Genomic DNA, 20,171 nt, shown 5'->3' with positions numbered 1-20,171 from the left:
CATATGCTATTATTTTTGCTCCCATTTGTTCAGCTAAAAAAATAAGAGGAGTGAGATATACATTAAAAAGGAGGGGGCTCAAAGTAGAGCCCTGGGGTACTCCTGTAGTAAGGGATTTAGTCGAGGATGAGTAGGGAGGAATCCAGACCTGCTGAGATCTTTCTGTAAGAAAGGATTTCACCCATTCCAGAGCGGAACTCACTATGCCGATATCGGCCAGTCGTGCCAAGAGAAGTGTGTGTGGAACAGTGTCGAACGCAGCAGAGAGGTCCAATAAAATTAGGACCGCTCTGCCGCCACTGTCCAAGCACCCTCTAATCGCCTCTGTAACCTCCACCAGCGCTGTCTCTGTGCTGTAGGCTGCACGAAAGCCAGATTGGGCAGGATGTAACGCCCCTGAAGTTTCCACAAAGGCATTAAGCTGGGAAAATGCAAGCTTCTCACCAATTTTAGCCATAGCTGGTAAAAGAGAAATAGGTCTATAGTTGTTCGGCACAGCTGGATCCGCGCCTGTTTTCTTTAGCAATGGCAAAAGCTTAGCCCGTTTCCATATTTTCGGGACAGTTGCAGTAGAAAATGATAGTCCTATTATATGGGAGACTTCAGAAGCCACTACTTCGGCTGCTTCGGCCAGCACCCGGGCCGGACAGACATCCCCGGGAGCACCAGATTTTAATGATTTAATTGCTGCCAGGGTATCCTCGACCGAAGGAGGGATAAGTCTCTCCATGATGATGGTGGGAGGAACCTTAGTTTCGTTGTTATCTATCATCTCATAGCCTCCTCCAACTGTTCTCAAACTGTGTTGAATATTAGCAATTTTCGTTAGGAAGAAGGAGGAGAGCTTTTCACACCATTCGGTAGAAGGACTCATAGATACCTGCTCAGCACAGGGAGAGAGAAAGCTCTTCACTATCGAGAAAATTTCCCGACTGTTGTTACTAGCTCTCTCAATTCTTTTAGAAAAAAACTCCGTTTTTGCATGTTTAATGCTAGTATAGTAATCTCGCTGGGCTGCGCGAAACACTGTTTTAGCCTGTGGACAGTAACCTAATCTCCATGCTCGCTCCAGTTTCTTGCAAGCAAGTTTCAGAGTACGGAGGTGGGGCGAATACCAAGGTTGAGAAGGAGTCATCCTATTTCTGCCTGGATCAGCCTTCTTCGAAGAAGAAGTCACCGCTGCATTCAACCATCTGTCGTAAACCTGTAGCGTAGAATCCATATCTGCCCCTAAGATGGGGCTGTTCAAATCAAGGTAGGTCATCAATAATCAACACTGTAGAAGCCATTCCGTGGAGCAGCACCCAAGGTCAGTTCAAAGGAAAAAGGTCTGAGCTGTTCATAGCCTTTAGGTCAGGGGACGAGCGCACTGGAGAATTTCTGGAATTAGGTCGGTGGTCCTTGGCGTATTTCTTGCAAAATGCCCCGGCATCCACGTGGAAATCGTAAATCCACGGCTTGTCCTGGACATCCCCACGGAGGCGGGCTAGGGACAGCATGCCATTGCGTAGCCCCAGCTCTCTGAGTGCGGCCTTAGCCACCGCTAACTTTCGATGAGCTTCCTGGACCATCATTGTCAGGTATTAATTGCAAATAGTATGCCCCGGTGAGACCTACTTTGGCAGTAGACTCCCCAGTTGCTTAATATTTGTAGGCTTGAGTTGTGAGAGCCACCCTTTAATCCAGCACGCACAAGCCTATGCAGCACCTCCCCAATCTAATCCCCAAACACATTGCATGTCTGCTTTGCTGTGGGGGAGCGGATGCAGCTCCGGGTGGTGGGGATGGCCCCGGATCGATGAATTATCCAGTCGTCATGGAGTACCGACTTGGTCACAACCCCCCTATTCTGACCTCAACATGTGGCCACCAGTGAACAGCAGTTCTGAAATGCTGTTTACTGCACTGAGCACTAACATTCATAAAGTTGTTAAAGGGCAAGAATGTATTTGCAGGTTAACTAAAGTCAAGAAAAAGAAGCGCAGAAGGTGTTCTGCACCACTTATTTAAAGACATAGTTTATGCCCATGCTCCTTTAATTTCTGAGAACAAGGTCATTGGAGAAGCAAGACTCGAGTCGATTGTCATGGAACAACATTTTAGTGTCTTAAATTAAACATGAGATATTGTTGTACAGCACATATCCTGAATCCATGTATTTAAAGGTGTTTTCATAAGTGATTATTAAGAAACAGGAGGCAATTTAATATAAAACAATTGCCTGGTATCAAACAATTTGGCACACAGGAAAGGCGGGATTGATCCCAGGTTTTTTGGCCTCACATTGTGCAATTCACGCGCAATTTACACCATGTACATGTTTCGTTCCACCTCTGCCCACCTTCCATCCTCCATTCCCCGACTCCCACCCTGCTGGCACCAATGCTTGCCCCTGGTCACACCCCAGACCATACTTTTACTCTGTGGAAAAATCTTGTGAGTATCCATAAGCCAAGGGATGTTAGGAGTGTGTATGTGCAAGATACTATGTTTAAAGCAAGTCAGGCTAGTGTTGGGCAGTTTAGGGCATCAACGTTTTCTTGTGAGTGGAGTTTGAGGTTGAGGGCAGTGATGCACAGGACACTAGATAGGAGATCTGTTGGGTGAGTAGGGGTATACATTGCCAGGGTATGGACTGTAGCAGTGGTGGTCGTATGGGTGCTTCTGGATTCCTGGTTCTCCTTAAAAAGCCCTCAACAACGAAAGCTTTCTAAACAATTCCAGATACATTACAAGGTACCATGGTCAATGTGTAAGTCTGCAGAAATTGTGAAATTAGCAGATGTTTGAAAGCTAGAGTAATCAACACTTGCGACCAAGCAATATTACCTAGTTGTCCCTGAAAGTGCTATCTTTAAAGAAAAAGGCCTGACACAATGCACTTGTGCTCAACCTCGAAAATGCCCTTTGGGTCTTTCTCCAACTTGCCAACTCGCTAGTGTACTCAGATAGCTGACCTTTGTGTGGGATCTAATCTTGAGAATGGGTGCCTCTGGCTTTTCCTTGGTTAGCTGGGGGCATTTTAACTACAATAAAAGCTTCAGGAGGCTTTGAGAGTGCGTAACATTAGGGACAAAAACCTTCAAAATGGCATGAAACAGATTTTGAAGTGAGTAAATGTAAAGCTGGAGGCAATGTAAGGTATGTGAGCAGGTAAAAGCTAACAGAAACAATGGGTCTTATGGCTTTTATCAGCTGTTAGATTCCATGATTCTGTGTATTTGTATATGATAAAATGACAGAATTGTTCAGGATGGGCAAGGTTTCTTGCTTTAAACTCTTGCTCTTATATTTTTTCTCTCCCTTTCAAGGTAAAGAGAATATTGAAATATCCGAAGCGGATCTTCAAGCACTTCCGTTTACTAAGAGCTGCGTATTGGAAGCCATACGACTGAGAGCCCCTGGTGCCATTGCCAGAAAAGTTGTACAACCTCTGAAGATTGATGTGAGCATATAATTTGTATGCATATCATGTTTATGTTTGAACTTGTTCTCTGTAGCGCCAAAAAAAGATAAATCAAATTAATAATGTACTATATTTAAGTGATGGAAAGTCTTTAGATTAGATGTTCAAAAGAAGCCCAGGTTATCAGTTTTTCACCATTTTTAAAAAATATCCAGAAAAATGAAACACTTGAAAAGGAACATTTTATACACATGTAAATATTATTGCTTAGCACTTCTATGCATAGGTGGATTGAACATAGTTTTGCGCTTCATAATAGATCATTACAGCAGTCATTGAGATCCAAGCGATGTCGCCGATTCCACTTAGCGTCCCCACTGTTGTGCCAATGTCAGTTCCTTTTTTTCTTAGCCCTTCTATACTGTTTCAAGAGATCAGTTCTCCACAGAAAAAAACCTCTAAAACAACGTCAGTGCAACTATATCCCCTATAAGCTGTTAGAATGTAAACCCTGCACCGACGAGGCCTGGGGACGCCCAGGTCTGCAAGGCGCTCTACCAAATGTCCCTAAGGTCTCATTTCTTAAAACATATCCTTACACTATAATACACTTAAAGCATTATACATGCAAATGTTCAAAAACATCAGCAAATTATATACCAAAAGTCTTTTATATGATTCAAATTAGATCAACAAAAAACAGTCAGTGACTTTTTACTTTCAATACATTCATGTTGCTACCATAATCACATGCTATGCAAATTGCTCCATAGTAAACAATGTTTCAAAATAAAAAGCCCATTGCATTTCGGGTTTTAAATAAAAAGGGTTTATTCAAAACCCGAAATGCATTGGGCTTTTTATTTATAATGCTTTGAGTGTATTATAGTGTAAGGATATGTTTTAAGAAATGAAACCTTAGGGACATTTGGTAGAGCGCCTTGCAGACCTGGGCGTGTATATCTGGGCCCCGTTCAGTGTCCCTGGAATGGTTGGAGTCAATGTCCTACCACAATAACACAAAAAGAAGAGGAGTCCCATCAGCAAGCATGAATGAGGTAAGTCTTCAAGAGCACCACCTCCGAGCCGGATTGTTCGAGCATTCCCTGCCTCAGGGTCTATTGAGGCCAGCAGAGATTCTGGCTCCGGTGGTGATGCGCTTGGCTCCAGCTCTTTGTTTGCACCCAGACTTTCTGGGACTGAAATGAAGCCATGCTTGAGGTCTTATATTGTGCCATGATTCCTTCTGTAGCAACTTTGGGCCTCATGAGACCTCAAAGGCTGCCATTTGGATTCCCGCTGGTGAACTTTCCCTTGTGCCTTTTGACCCTTTTTGCCACTCCAGATGGTGCTGTCAACATCACCAGTGATCCTGTCGCTGGTCACTCAACGACCTTCTCCTGCAGTGCAGCTGACCCCAATTCCATCTCTTATGCCATGGGTGCCCACACCAGCTCCAGAACCCTTGGTACCTGTGCATAGGTCCAGAAGGGAGGCACAGTCTCCTGGAGGAAAAGTAAACTCCACTTTTCACAACATGTCCAGCAGGGACTCAGATCAAGATGATGCTCAAGAGCCATAGCAGGAGTGTGGTTGGGTACAGTGGTATTGGCACTTTCCCAAATCTAGGTATTTTGGAACCAGTGGGCCCCTTCCATGGGAGTAATTTCCTACCACTCCATTATATGGAAGTAGACGTTGGTAGACGTTGTGGAGCTCCTTTTGCTTGCTGTGGAAACTAAATCAAGTAATCTAACAGAGGTCCTACAGCTTCCTGGCCAAACTTTGGAACCACCTCTTCCATTCAGTGAGACCTTTTAATGGCCACATCCACCAAGCCAACCTTGACCTCTGTGGTCAATAAGTCAATCGTGAGGAGGTATTGATGAGCCATGGGTAACCCTTTATTTTTATTGGAGCACCCTTGCCTGGAAAGCCTTGTTATTCAGGCCTCATCCTCTTCATGTCTATCCTCTGGCTCTTTCTCCTCTTCCTCAGTGGATAGGGAATCGAAAAAATGGAGACTTGGCTAAGAAAATCTTTCTTGATGGAAGTCTAGCACTCAAATCCCAGAATGCCAAGTGTCTGCTATTATGCTACATGCACGAGCTGTGGGATATGGAACTCCAGGTCCACTTTCCGGAGCCCAGTAGTTATGATCAGGCAGCATCTGGACAAGTAATCCAATGAGGACTGGATACAGCCGATTTGGTTCTGAGTTCGATGGGGACATCCATTGCTGTCTGCGTGCATGCCTGGCTGAGAACATCTGGATTTTCCTCCTGTGTCCAATCCTCTGTCTTGGGTCTTTCCTGTGAAGGCTTCAAACTAATTGGGGAGGAGGTAATTTAGAACATTTTCAGGCTAGTTCCATCATGTTCCTGTCCCTTGGTCTGCAAACCCGAAATTAGTACTTCCAAGAGAGTTAGAAGTTTCCTGGCTTTGGGACAGTGCTCAACTTCTGCCAATGCCAAGCTGCCCTTGCTCAGCAGTAACCCTAGAACCCCATCCTATGCCAGAACACTGGCCGTGGAAAAAGTAGAGGAAGTGCAGCCACCTAAAAAGTCACTCCTTCCTCCTCCTCTCCAGCCACCACAAGGGATGCAGCTCTAGTTCTCCCTTGTTGGTTCATTCGAGACCGATGGGAGGTTGTGTTTTCCTTTTTCCACAGACTTGGAAGGCCATAACTTTGGACCAGTGGTAATTGCAAAATAAAGAAAAGGGTATACCCTACCCTTCCAGCAATCGTCCCTTTGGATCCTTAACTAGTCAGACCTTTCACAGGTGCACCACCTTCTTCTGCAGCGGGAAGTGGCAACCATACTTCGGAGGGGAGCCATGGACGTGATGCCAGAGGAGGAGATTGGTCAATGAAGCTAATCCCGATATTTCCTTGCTTCAAAGCCGGACACCAGTCTTCGTCCAATAGTGGACCACAGGGTTCTTAACCTCTTTCTCCTCAAAGAGACGTTCAAGATGCTGTCCGTTAGACCCGTCAGCCTTAGGGTGGTCTTCTCTCTAACTTTTTGCCTTCAATTGTACTATTTTCTAAATTCGTTTTTGTTGGCATTAGGACTCTGCACTTTGCCACTGCAAACCAGTGCAAAAGTGCTTGTGCTCACTCGCTAAAACATGGTCAAATTGGCGCACACCTGATTGCCATATTTAATTTACATATAAGTCCCTAGTAAAGTGGTATATTCGCAAGGCTGGTAAATTAAATGCTACTAGTGGGCCTGCAGCACTTATTGTGCCACCCGCTCATGTAGCCTCTAAAACTTTTAGCAGGTGTGCCATTGCAGCCTACATGCAGTATTAAACTGCCAATTCAACCTGGCAAAATAACCCCTTTGCAAAGCCTAAAACTCTCTTTTTATTATATATGTCAACCCTACGGTAGGCTCTGAACAACCCATAGGGCAGGGTGCATTGTAATTAAAAAGTTGGACATGTACTTTTAGGTTTTACATGTTCTGGTAGTGAAATTCTCCCAAATTCATTTTTCACTACTGTGGGGCCTACCTCTTCAATAGGATAATATTGGGTTGCTAACTTTTGATAGTGCTAGTGCAGATCGCAAACTTGTGTTTGGTATCTGAGGAATTGTAATTAAAAATATTCTTTATTGGTAAGATTGGATTTTAAGTCGTAATTCTGAAAATACCACTTTTAGAAAGCTGGCATTTTGCTTGTCCAAACTATTTGGTGCCTGTAGCCTGTTCCTGGCTCACATGACTAGATGTGACTGGCAGTTAGCCTTTGTATATTCCTCCTAAACAGTCACACATTAGAGGTGGTAGGTGTGCCTGTATAGGACATCACGGGCAAGATGAGGGGGCGATGCTGTGCACACTCCTAGTTACATATCAATAGGCTGGGCCCTGCTCGGTGTTTGGACAAAATATCGAGTTACAAATATCATGTGGACAAAATATCGAGGAAAAACATATCGTAAAGGCAAGTCTCTATGTGTAAGCAAAGTTTTGCTATACTTAACTACACATATATACCTAGGCGATATAAATTCAAGGTACGTAGATGTGGAGTTAAGTATAGTAAATCTATACATGCATATTTGCACTTACTTTCTCAATATTTTGGACCTTGATTTTTTTGACCATATTTCATCCAAACAATATTTTTAGCTTTGATATTCTATCAAAAAAAAACCCTGCTCACACAAAGAACTTCTCCTAGCCTTTTGTACCTGTAGCCAGGCTGAAGCCAGGACGGAGGGGTAGAAACTTCCAGACCCTTCTATGGGGGGAAGCCTCCAGAAGTTTCTCCCACTTCAAAGAAGCAACAGGCATTAAAATGGGACCCTCAGATCCTCTCTTCAGTTCACCTCTGGACCTGAAAGACCCTCAGAGAACTGTCTGATGCTGTGGCCTGCTGTGTATTTCAGAGGGACTGTTTTGCTGCACCAGGAAGGACTGCTCTGCTACCTGAAGTCTGCTCTGAGCCCTAGAGGTCTGCCCTGCTGCTTGAGCCCTTCTCTTCTCCTTGAACCTAGGATTTCCGGAAGTGCTCCAAGGGCTAGCTGGCTGGCCTCCTGATCAGAGCCTCGGGGACAGAAAAGTCTCCAACCATCTTGAGGCAGTTCCCTGCCACGTTCTTCTTTGCAGCAGCAAATCCTGTTCGGCAGCTTTTTGCAAAGGGGGTATCCTGCTTCGTGGAGGCCTCGTTGGCTACAGCTTGCACATTCGTCCTGCTGGAGATTTCTGACTTCCAAAAAAGAAACTAAGTCCGAACTAAGGAATCTTCACCATGACTTCATCCAGTGGCTCTCTGACAACAACATCTCCTCCTCAAACACCACCAGCTGCCTTGCTCGCTGAACTTTACTTGAATGAATCACTAGTGTCAATGAAGCAGAGTCTCACATATGTTGTATCAGAGACCCTCAACCACACTTTTACAGTGTGCAGTATTTGTTTTTCTCCGCTCGTTTGGTCAGGTGGATAGTGTCATCATTGGGTCGTAATCACTTGAGGGTTCGGTTCTTCAAGTGATTAAACAACCTCCACCCGGAGGGAGTCTGTCTGAGTGGTCCCCAGTCGTGAAGGGTGACTAGTGATTAGGAATATCTCCTATCCTGTATAGAGAAGCTTTAATAGGCCAGGATGACAAAGTTAGCATCTTACAGCATTGTCGCAATAGGTTGCAATAGTGGTAATCTACAATCCCAAGGGTGCAGGCAAAGACTTTACATCCATTATGATCTGAACTGCCATTACGTATAAGATACTTTATATTTTGCTATTTATATTACTCCCCGAGGATGAAGAAAAAATACATTTTCTCTATTTGGTTGTGCATTTAGTACCTGGGTGGCCCTTGGGATCAAGAAGCTCCCTTTAACAAGAATTGGCAAAGCTCATAGGTCTCATCTATGTGTCATCTATTCACTTTGCCAATGTTTCTTACCATGTTGCAACATGGCTGAAAGTAAAGAAAAAAGGCTGTGTAGCTGTATGACACAGCCAGCGTTGACCACGTCATAGCACTTTTAATTTTTTTTTTTTTTACTTTCAGCGATACTGTACAGTATGGCTAAAAAACATTGACAAAGCCAATAGGTGAGACCCATTGGCTTTGCCAATGCTTGTTGATTGTATATATTTCTTCCATGTTAAAAGCAGAATAAAGCTCCTCTCCTAGGCCCATTCATTCCTGCTCTATATCGAAATATGCGTGGCTAAACTTCATTTCAACATCCCACAACACATCAATTTTTACATACCTATCGATGGCATTAACAGTCTACAGAAGCCTTTAATTCGTGCATCTATTAGAGGGATTACAAAATAAATCTGTTGTTTTGCACCAGAGTTACTATCATACAAAATATATTGCTTTTCACACATGTTATCACTGTGCATCGGCAGAGGATATGTTTAATTGTTTTTCTTATAACGCTCATTCAGTTATTTGGTCCTGTATTTGTCACTGTGGTTATTGTTTCGTGTGCCATTGGATACGCAATCCTCTACCTCCATCTACTGGCCATTTGTGCAATCGCTCATTGCAGTGCACAGCACTAGTGTCATAAAGAATGTATATTTTTTCTGTACAGCAATTATAGGTACGGTAGCAGTCTCGAACTAAAAACGCATATAATTACCATTTTTAAAATGTTTCCTTTTATGACAAAACATGTCACTTTACATTTTTTTCTCTTTTTTCTCAATTTTTATCTGAAATATAGTGTACTCTGTTGAGTATAGCAATATATAAATTGAATACCAAAAATCTCTTCTCTTGTTATAAGCACATGTAGATTTTATCTATGTTGTCCATCGTTGAAATATCCCAGACTTCGATTTGGCTCCAATTTTTATTCGTGCGCACACGCTATTAACATCTAAGAAATTGATGCTCGCTCATTGAAACTACCCATTTGGGAAATTCCATTTAAGATGTAAAAAAACGTGAACTCTCGGTACGCAGTTTATTCTTTGTAGTGGAGTACCGGGTTTTTATGGACCCGGCGGTGCCAGGGAACACACCTGAAAACTCTGAGTCCTTCCTGTTTCAGACTACAGAAACACAGAGTCTTCTAGGTGAAGTCAAGGATCGTATTTATTGGCTGCAGCCAGTAACAGGTATCCTAGAAGTACAACGGCATGTATGTTCTCAGGAGACTGCTCTCTTTACAAAATCGGACTTCTCCTTATATACAAAATAATATGCTTTAGGCGAACATTCCTTATTTTACAGTTCGACCATTCACATATTTTCACTACAAAGAAAAAGCAGAGTCATGATGACAAGTCCACATTTCAGTTCATCCAGCCCGTAATTGATTACCCGGCAAGGCCCAGTATTTTCATCAGATATCGACGTACCCCCAATAAAATCGGGCACCTCCTCCTCGTAAAGCAAGTCATAAAGCAAGAAACAGGGACAGGTGTGTGTAAGATTAGGCATGGTTTGTGTGCGATGAAAGGTTTATGATATGTTGTGCCTTGATACGAATCTAGCTCGGCCGCCGGGAGAGGGCCTGGCCGAACAGGTTTGGCTTTGGGCAGTGGAGTCAGCTTGCCCAGGTCACAGAGGAGTCAGCTAAGGTGTACGTGTCCTTTGGACCAGGTTTCGGCTTTTAGTCATTTGGCTATGTGAGGGCAATCACAAAATGGATGCCGTTCACAAAATGGAACCCGAGGGTTCGGAATGGAAATGTTGATTTCAGGGTGATTTCGTCACTCGATCATGACGGAAATGCTTGTGTATGATACTCAAAGCAGTACCGGTCCGCTGATACCAAAATCGTCATGATGCGACGATGTTTATGACACGGGTCCAGAATTTTCAGTACCACAGAAGCGGTACATTTCCTTTAGAACTTTGCTCTAAGTGTGCTTCTATGCTCTGATTCCTGTCTTTGGAGTTCTGATGGATCATTCTAACTTCAGATTCCACACCGTGTGAATCTCCCCAGGCGCCATACATGATCTGGAAACTTTTGCAATAACTTCTATGCACCGCAGGCTCACCCGCGCCCTCATAAGTTCCTTCATTTTCTGCCTTCCAAGACACAGATCCTTTGCTCTGCACCTACTGATTGTGGTTTCCACCGAATTCTCAAACAAACGTTGGCAGTGTTCAGGGGCATGACCCCAAAGATGACAGGCTTCAAGTTGTCGCATGCTGGAAGAAGATGTTGATGACGGATCAATACAACATCTGCTTACAGTGTTCTTCCTCTCAGGGCTGGACTGGGAACCGAAACCGGACATGGCAAACTTCTCGGCAAAGGGGGCGGGGGTTGGGTGAGCCGAGCTGTTTGCTAGGGCTGGTTTAGGCTGATTTTGTTACAGGGGACAGCAAAACCTCTTTAGTGCCCAGGCGCTCCCAATGCAAAGGGAGATCGCACAGCCGGCGGTGGCGACACCCAGCTCCGACCTCAGTGTCTGACTCAAATATAATACTGAACTTGGAGTTGAAATGTCTTTCTTGAGGCCACTGTCGATTTCACAGTAGGTTGTGGCTTACAAGACGGCCAGGCTGCAGCTATTTAAGTGCATTATGACTCACTTTGGCGACCTTTCTGGCTCTATGGACTAGTCGAGCTTTGAGTTAGACTTCTGCCAGTGGGCATTGCCTGATTTTGACTTTCTTCAGAAAAATGTAGCCTGCTTTGCCAACAGTGTCAGGCCTGTAGGAAATGAGGGTACTGGTTGAGGGTGGTGAAACCCTACTCAGGCAGCAACCACAATTCTTGTTAGGATGAAACACAAGCAAGCACGAAATTAACCTGCGCTTAACCCTCTGTTAGCTGGCTACAGAAGCAGTCAGGCTTAATTTAGAGGCACTGTGTAATGTATTTATGCAACGGTTTAAACAGCAATAAAGTGTAAATACAACACAAGCAAAATCCCACACCACTTTAAAAAAATAGCGTAACATTTTATAAATTATTTGAGACCAAAACAACAAAAGTCCAATTAGTAGAACCGGAGGAATACATTTAGAGATTAAGGTGAAAATAGAGCTAAAAAGCTCAAAGTGCCAACTGTGGTTATCTGGTCGAGCGGGACCGGGACAAAGCCACAAGTTCAGGCCAACCGCGAGCCAGATACAGGGACCAAGTTTGGCCTGCTGAAGAAAGTACCTTAGGTCTGTTCTGAGGGGCTGTGCGGGCCCCAATGCAAGATCCTGCATTGGATTGCAACATCATGTGTTGGTTCTGATGAAGCTGTGCAGCGAGGCTTTGTAAGGCTTTGCATCGCAACACATCGGTTTTGATGAAGCTGGCAGCTGAGCGTTAAGGCTTTGCGCCACTTGACGCTGATTTCGTTGAGGCTGGCATTTGTGCGGTGAGGCTCTGTGGGGTTACGTGATGCTCTGAGCCATTCCGATGAAGCCTATAGCTGTGCTGCGAGACTTTGTGGAGCTTTGCGTTGCTCATTGCTGGATTGGTGAAGAACAAAGTTGGGCTGGCAAGGCACCTCTATCCCCACTTCCAAGGGTCTAGGACTGGAGGGGCAACACTTGGGTTTTAGGACCCACAGCAGGCAGAGTCGGGGGTTCAAGAAAGTTGGAGACTTTTCTCTCCCTGGGGCTCTGATCAGGAGGCCAGACAGCTAGTCCTTGGAGTGACTCTGGTGATCTTGGGTAGAAGATGCAGGTCCAGTCCTTCTCACTCAGACAGCAGGGCAGCAGAGTAGCTGAGTATTAGTCTTTCTTGCGGCAGAGCAGTACAGCAATCTTTCTGAGTCTTCCACAGGTCCAGAAGTGTACTGAAAAGTTGGGTCTGAGGGCCCACTATTTATCCTTAGTACCAGCTTTAAAGTAGGAGAGGTTTCTAGAGGGTTCCACACCCAGAGTTGTCTGTAATTTCCGGCCTTCCTTACCTGGCCTCAGAATGGGGGCACAAAAGACTATTATCAAACCCTTTAGGGCCAACATAAAGGCCAACTGCCCACTACATCTAGTTATGTGACCCAGGATAGAGGCTGCAGTCACCAAATGATTACGGCAAGAAAACGCCAACTTTCTAAAAGTGGCATTTTCGGAATTGTGACTTCAAATCCGACTTTACCAATAAATATGGTTTAAAAGTACATTTGTGTTGACACCAAATACAATGTTCCTACTTGCTGCCAATTGAATGTTATCACTTGCTAATTATAATAGTGTAACCCAATGCTATCCTTTGGGAGAGGTAGGCCTTGCAGTAGTGAAAAACCAGGACATTTAAAAGTTAAAAGTACAAGACTACTTAAGTGGGTGGCATAATAAATGCTGCAGGCCCATTAGTAGAATTTAATTCACAAGCCCTGGGTACATGTAGTACAATTTCACTAGGGACTTGCAAAGTAATTAAATATGTCACTAATGGGTAACCCAATGTTACTGTGAGAGAGCAGAAGCACTTTAGCACTGGTTAGCAGTAATGACGTGCACAGAGCCCTTAAAGCAGTCAAAACTGGTTCAGAAAACAGGAGGGTGCAGGCAAAAGTGTGGGGATGACCCTGCAGAAAGGGCCAAGTCCAGCACCCTCAAAGTACTGACAGTGAAGTAATGGTAGCACACCTTCCTCACTGTCATTTAACAGGGCATTACTCCTGCGTTCTTCCCTTTTTCCAAAGCAAGGCATGCGAAATAGGCAAAATTGCCACAGTTTCACATTCGCTTACCATAGTGGGAAAAAGCTATTTCATGCAATTTGTTCCAAGCAACTGTAAATGTAAATGTAGTAGTACTTCTATAGCACACGAATCACCCATGAGGCATCTCACGCTTGTACGCATACTGCTGTGGAACCCTTCCTGGCTTTTCCCTGTGAAATGCCCACTCCTGGGCACCCGCAAGGTGAAGCCAGGCATCGTTGTGGAGACTAAGCAAGCTATTGCCCAGAGTTGCAGAGTGGGACCCATGAATTAGAATAGGCACTGAGGCGAGTATTATCAGGTCCGAGGAAATTTAGCCCAAGACCTGCCGACGCGGGAATTGAACTCTGGTCCCGGGCTAGACCTCTGCATCAGGGTCTGCTGCTCTAACCATTGAGCCACACTTCTCCACTGTGATCAGAATGGCCCCTGTTTAGGGAATCCACAGCTTTGGCAGTAGATGGATTTGGGTTCGCTGATAGAAGCCCCCAAGGTGCATATTAAAGACAATGTTGAAATTAGGTGGTCCTAGAGTATCTGAAGCAAACCCACCTCCAGCAACTGTTTATCGAGTTACCAATCCCAAATTCCAATATCAATTCCAGAATCTAGGTCCTAGAACTAACTTGGATTGGGTTTTCTAAGACATTTCCAATATTAATATTGTTCAATATCATTCAGTAGTCACTCTCACTGATTGTCTTCGCATTGGTTCACTGTTTCCGCATTGTGTGGCTGTGGCTATAGTGGGCTGGAGCAAGTCATAGCAGTGTAACGTGGAGCTGATGCCGAAGCTGTGGAGGAGAAGTTTCAGTCCACTGAAATTCACCAGTTATAGTTATCTCAAGAAACTATAACTCATGCCCTCCAGTAACTATAACTTCACCCCACCATGCACAATGTTGCCATCAATGATGTAATTTCAGATAATGCATTAATGTTATCAGTTATGTCTTAGAACATGTCATGCGTGAGGTAAATAGTAGTGCATGGCAAGTGCGCGAGTCTACGTTACTTCAGGGCACAGTTATAGTTACTTTTAAAAAACAACTGGAGAATTTGCATGGTTTTGTTAGTTTAAAATAGTGTTTCAACTGACATTTTCACCTTTTACATCTCTTTCACCCTTACTTTTTTGATTACATTTCTAATATAAAGTAACATATTATTACAGTTCCTAACTAAAATTTCATTTTTACCCTCAGTTTTTGTCAGTGAATTTCAGAGTTTTTTTTAAATGTAAAGTAAAATATCCTTTGACATGCATGGCGTGAGAATGGATGCCGAACCCCGACACAAGTGCCAACCCCCATCCAAGCCACGGCTTTTGCACTTGCATGGTGTGGAGTTGGGCACAGCTCTGTTTCCAGCCCCCAGCTCCTGTGCGTGGCTGGCTCTGTCATCAGACAATATAAAATTTGCCCTTTTAAATAAGGTAGACATTCTGGCTTTGTCAAAGGCTCAAAACACCAAAATAAAAATGGTTGTGCGTATTGGCTTTATCCAGGGGTCAGCATATCAACATATATGAAGTAGACTTATTGGCAAAAAGTCACCAATCACTATAATCCAATGCATATTTAATAAATTCAGAATTTGCAATGTTTAATAATAGTAATTCTCTCAAGTTATTTTTAATAAAGCATTTTTTGAACAACAGTAAATATGTCTTTGATTTGTCTTAAACATTATTCAGGTCACAGAGTGCAGCCATAGAACCAACCACTAGGGTTCCTTGCACTCCAGCTGAAGAGCATACAGCTCAAACTCTGAGTGCTTTTAAAAATGTGATAAGCTCTCCTGGAGTCTTAGATTCACTGACCCAGGAGACTTACTTTATTTTGATTTAATGTTCCTGGGGGGGGGCTGGTGCACTCAAAGCAGCCCTCCACAACATTAAAAAAGGTTGGTGGTGCTTCTGCCTTTTCTAGGGGCACCAGTTGGAAGAAATACATGTAATTTCAAAAATCCCTAGGGCTTTATGGGATGCTCCTTGCCGAAGCAGTGAATAATAAAAGACTGGCTTCTATCGCTCATTTAGTATCCTCTTTCAAACTTGTTTTTGTATTTTTTGAATGCCCCTGTGCTTACCCAGAGCATCTACACTTTAATTCATTTTTATATGTTAGGGGCTGATGGAGGGTCCCAAGGCCCCAAAGCTTGTGCTGGTTACCCGTCAGCACCCATACCAGTGGGAGCCAGCATTTATTTTAGAAGTGGGTGGATATGTGCCCACCTGGGGCAGCAATGACTTCCAAAATTGATGCGAGCTGTGGGCGGAGCCCAATGCCTCTGTGGCCTTTGCCGGCTCCCCAGCCAGCACTCATTATGGCAGGAGCTGGATCCATTTCTTTGCTTTACCCTAGGCCGGGAGCAGCTCTTTTCTGTGCTCCCTCTTGGGTGGGAGTAAAGTTGTGTTCCCTGCCCAGGAGAGTGCGCACAGGGGATGCATGCACTCTCCTTGATGGTAAACAGCAATGTCTCAGTGGATGGGTCCCAGGGACACTGCTGCCATCAGGCCCTGGGAAATGAGGTCCCTGAGGCATAGGCATGGTGGTGTCCCTCAAACCAGCCTCCCAATTTACATAAATGCCTTCTACCCCACGGGATGGGGTGCCTAGGCCTGAAAAGGCCCGGGAGGGAGGCCCTGCGCCACCTCCATATCTAAATCTAGCAGTCCGGGAGATGGGGTCCTGAGGCCTAAAAATGGTCCTGGAACAGTGGTTGTGTGTCCCCCTTCCCTCAATAAGGATCGCCCCGGGGATGGGGTCCCTCGGCTCTCTAGAAGGCTCAGGAGGTTAGCAGCACAGCCTCCTCCCCAAACACTATTGTGCTAAACCCCCAGGCCCTGGCCCACCTGGTGGGGGGCTTTTTGTTGTAAATGTGCAGGGCGATTCATTGACTCATTTTTTTTAATGGAGCATGGATCTACGGCCCCATTTAAAAAAATACTTTTTGGGCCGTATGGGGATCCCTCCTGGACCCCTCCACTGGGCATAGGGGGGGGGGGGGGGGCAGGATATCCCTGCCCGACCTATATGTTTTTTGATTAGGATTGAGGACTGAGACCACAAGTCCTAAAATGGCTACAACTTTGTTGATGTGGTGGCCAGAGTTTATCGCTATATCTAAAATATACATATATTTTGAACTTGAATTTCTGTAAAACTACTGAACGGATTCACACCAAATCACAAAAACCAGGCTTTCTAGACCAAGATATAGTTTTCTGCAAAATTTCCATTCAGTTGTTTAGGGTGTAGCTGTGTCTAATGATCCTATGGAAAAATTGCATGGGGAAAATGCATTTTGTATTTGACTTTTATTTTTTAAACTTTTCTGGAGATTTGTCAAACGTCACCAAAGTTATAAACAAACCAAATAAAAATGGAAATATGGTCCTAACTATGACTATCCAGTGGAGGACGCCACTAAGCCATATACATATATATGTATATATTAGGTCTTAGGTCAAAATTTCTATAGGAATGGCATTGGTTTGCTAATTGGTGCTGTCTGACGAATCATCACAAAAGTTTCCAAAAAAGTTCATCCACCTCAGCTCCTTCATGGAACATTTTGGGGTGATTGATCAAGTTGGGGGGGGGGGGGCAATAGGGACCCCAATCTGAGTTTTCCCTCGTCAATTTCCATTCAGAAAAAACTGTTGGATGGAATTACACCAAATTTAGCAGAACGTTAGAACTTAATTAGGTAGAGTGGTTTTTATGATTTGGTGTAAAAACTCTCAACCGCATTCAAGATATTTATATTTATAGAGTCTCTTGGGTGGTCATGAAAGGGTTAAAAAATACAGGTATTTCTGGATGATTGGTCCCGAAGGAGTGGCATGGTACTTTAATTTAAAAAAATAAGGTTTTCCGATTGGGCAAAATAGTTTTTTCTTCCTTTGGCCTTTTTAGTCCTGTGGGACTGAGCGATCTGATTGACTGGCCCTAACTGGAAGAAAATTTTTGTGGTCGCCATTACAGGACACTGAGGCTTGGTCAAAATAAAAAAAGATATAAGGGGTCAGGGTAGGGACACCCTGATGCCCTGGCAATCAGAGGAGGGACCTGGAGGGAACCCCCTTGGGGCCAAAAAAGAAACATTTTCTTGTACCCTGCTACTCCAGCAAGACCTGGTGGTCCGGTAGTACTCTTGCAGAACCCAGACGCCCCTCCTTTTTAATACTGTTGTATTCATGCAGGAGTTGTACTGCAGGAAGTGCAGGGGCATCTTGATGGTGGTGTTGTTTGCCAGAACGACCCTGCAGGATAGGTGCTGCGTACTGATTCCTCTGCTGGAGAAGTTGCTTAGAAATACACTGTCATATGTCTGTGCAATATATTTAACTAATGCAGTTAGCATTAAGTTAAATACATAGTCAGTCCCTCACAGTGCTGCAGAAAGCGGGTGTGCTTTTTAGGGTTTTTTTCCTGTCTGTTCAGCAGCTGATCAGGGCCAATTCAGGCGAAAAAACAAGTGGAATTTCCACATTAAGCTTTCTGCATTTGAATTTTGACCGCCTCCCACCCTGAGGACCTTTCTGTCCTAGCAACAAGCCTGTAATATTTCAAGCTAGGATCCCAATGTTTCTGGAAAGAACTTATAGACTTATATACAAGCCCCTTGGGCTGCCTGTACATCACCTTTTCCCATGTTAAATGTGACGCACCAGTGGTGCAAGGGGCTTGTAAATAAGTCCCTTAATTTCTGGTACTGATGTTTCAGAGGCTGCTTAGGCTCTGGCCGTGCTGCATTCTGCCGTGCATCACGCCCTTGGGCATATGTGGACTCTTTAGTGGAATCTGCGGCTGCAGCGGGCACCACACTCGGGGTGCCTTTTGTGTAGATTCACATCTCTGATGAGGCAGTTCAGTGCCTACGGTGATGGATGATGAATGCTATTCTGAGTGGCAAATCATTTTCCGTGCTCCTTCCAGGGCTCAAAATAGTGTCGAATGAGTCACCTTGGGCTGGAGAGATCACCTGGACGAGGAAGGCATCAGAGGTCTGGTCTCAGAAGGAGCAGTGTCACTGCAATCATCTTCTGGAGCTCTGAGCCACCCAGCTGAGCCCTGAAGGCTTTTTTGCCTTTGATCAAGAGTAGGTCAGTCCAAGTACTGACAATCAATACAATTGCCATGCGGTAATGCAACAAGTAGCGTGGAGTGGGGGTTTGTGCCCTCTGTTTGGAGGCCTTGAGGCTATGGTGATAGCAGGTAGGTGCTGGGGTTTCCCTGTCAGTTAGTCATCTAGTGGGAATTCCCAACATCAGAGCAGTTGAACTCAGCGGTCGCCATCTTGCCTGTTGAGAGTGGTATCTTCAACCGCAGGTGGCACAGGTATATCCACACCTGGCCTTTTGCTTCTGGGTTTCCTCCCCAAGGGTCTTTAGGAGAAGTAATCTACCTTTGGGATGACTCTGGTTGTATTGTATTGTATTGTATTGTGGTATATTTATATAGCGCAAACCTGTCACCACCAAGGGCATCCTGGCGCTTTGAACGATGAACCAGCAGATTCAGCAACTTAGCCTGTTCTGGGGAAAAGGTGGGTTTTTTGTGGCTGAAGAAGGCTCCGCATTGTCAGATAGCTTCTGGACAAGATCTCAGTGAAGCCTTTGACTTTTGGCAGGAAAGACCAGTATGTGAGTGCTTTGACTTTTGTGCCCAGAGAAAGTCTGTTGCTGGCTGGCTGGATACTTTTTTAAAACTCTTTTTATTTGAAACAGGGCAAAATTCAATCACAATCTGGCTGGATACTTTTCACTTCTTTGTCTGGTGAAGCGTTCTACCTTTGGAAGTAGTCACTTGGATTCTTTCAGTGGATCAAGGCTGTGGGCTCTAGCCGAAGGTGGCTCCATGGGGCGGAAAACCTTCCTCAGTGAGGTCCCACTGGATTGCATGATGCTGCTACTGAGAAGAACATAGCAGACGCAACTTGAATATTTTACCCAGGGGTGAAGTACCTTCATTGGATAGGCTTGCAGGTTGATCCTGGTCTGCCTTTGATTCTCAGATCAAAAGGTTGGCAAAAAGAAGTACCAGGTTTCAGGAGACTATAGGAGGAGTACACTTTGACAGCAGCCACGGGTCCAGGACTCTGGTGACAGCACTTGGGTGTCAAGACTCACTCCAGCAGAGAACAGAAGCAGGGTGCTGGGCAGGTTCAGTTTGACCTGGTCCACTGGGAATGCAGGAAAAAAGCATCTTGAAGCATGTTGTGTCCCTATAACTCAAACAGGAGGTCAGCCATTTGATCCTCGGAGTCAGGCGGAGAGCAGGTCGAGACTTCAAGACTCTTCCCAGGTCACAGACAACAAGTCTAGTTCTCTTCTAGTCTTCCACAGGTGATCTGAGGAGGTTCCTGGGGTGCCACATGTATGCATATGCCACCCTGTGGGTGGGAGAAACTCCTGGCCACTCCCTAACCAATGGGGTAAACGTTTCCAGGGATAACCCTTTCCACTTTTGCACAGTTCCTGTATGTGTTACTGAAAACTGTCCCACAGTGCCCTACTCTACATAAAATCAACATAACAGCACCTTTCTCCCCTGTGCTGGGCTCCCTGTTTCTACTCTGAGGTGTGGCAATGATAATGAGCAGACCCTCCTTTGTGGTCACCCACAACCAATTCTGGGGGC

General features: G+C 44.7%; 1 protein-coding gene across 2 annotated transcripts in view; it reads left to right on the top strand.

Moving 5' to 3' along the window:
- Window positions 1–20,171, top strand: part of CYP39A1 (cytochrome P450 family 39 subfamily A member 1) — a 252,446-nt gene that overhangs the window by 114,152 nt on the left and 118,123 nt on the right. For both annotated transcript variants that reach the window (XR_015296603.1, XM_086926236.1), the window contains exon 8: window positions 3,312–3,445. Coding sequence is in view for 1 of the 2 variants with exons in the window: in XM_086926236.1 (XP_086782362.1) it covers window positions 3,312–3,445 (134 nt within the window). In the remaining variant the exon portion in view is untranslated. The remainder of the gene's footprint in view (window positions 1–3,311; window positions 3,446–20,171) is intronic.

This window comes from Lissotriton vulgaris, chromosome 6 (genome assembly GCF_964263255.1).
Source record: "Lissotriton vulgaris chromosome 6, aLisVul1.2, whole genome shotgun sequence".
NCBI lineage: Eukaryota > Metazoa > Chordata > Amphibia > Caudata > Salamandridae > Lissotriton > Lissotriton vulgaris.
Note: the sequence above shows the minus strand (reverse complement) of the source record. Positions and strands in the feature narration are given on the sequence as shown.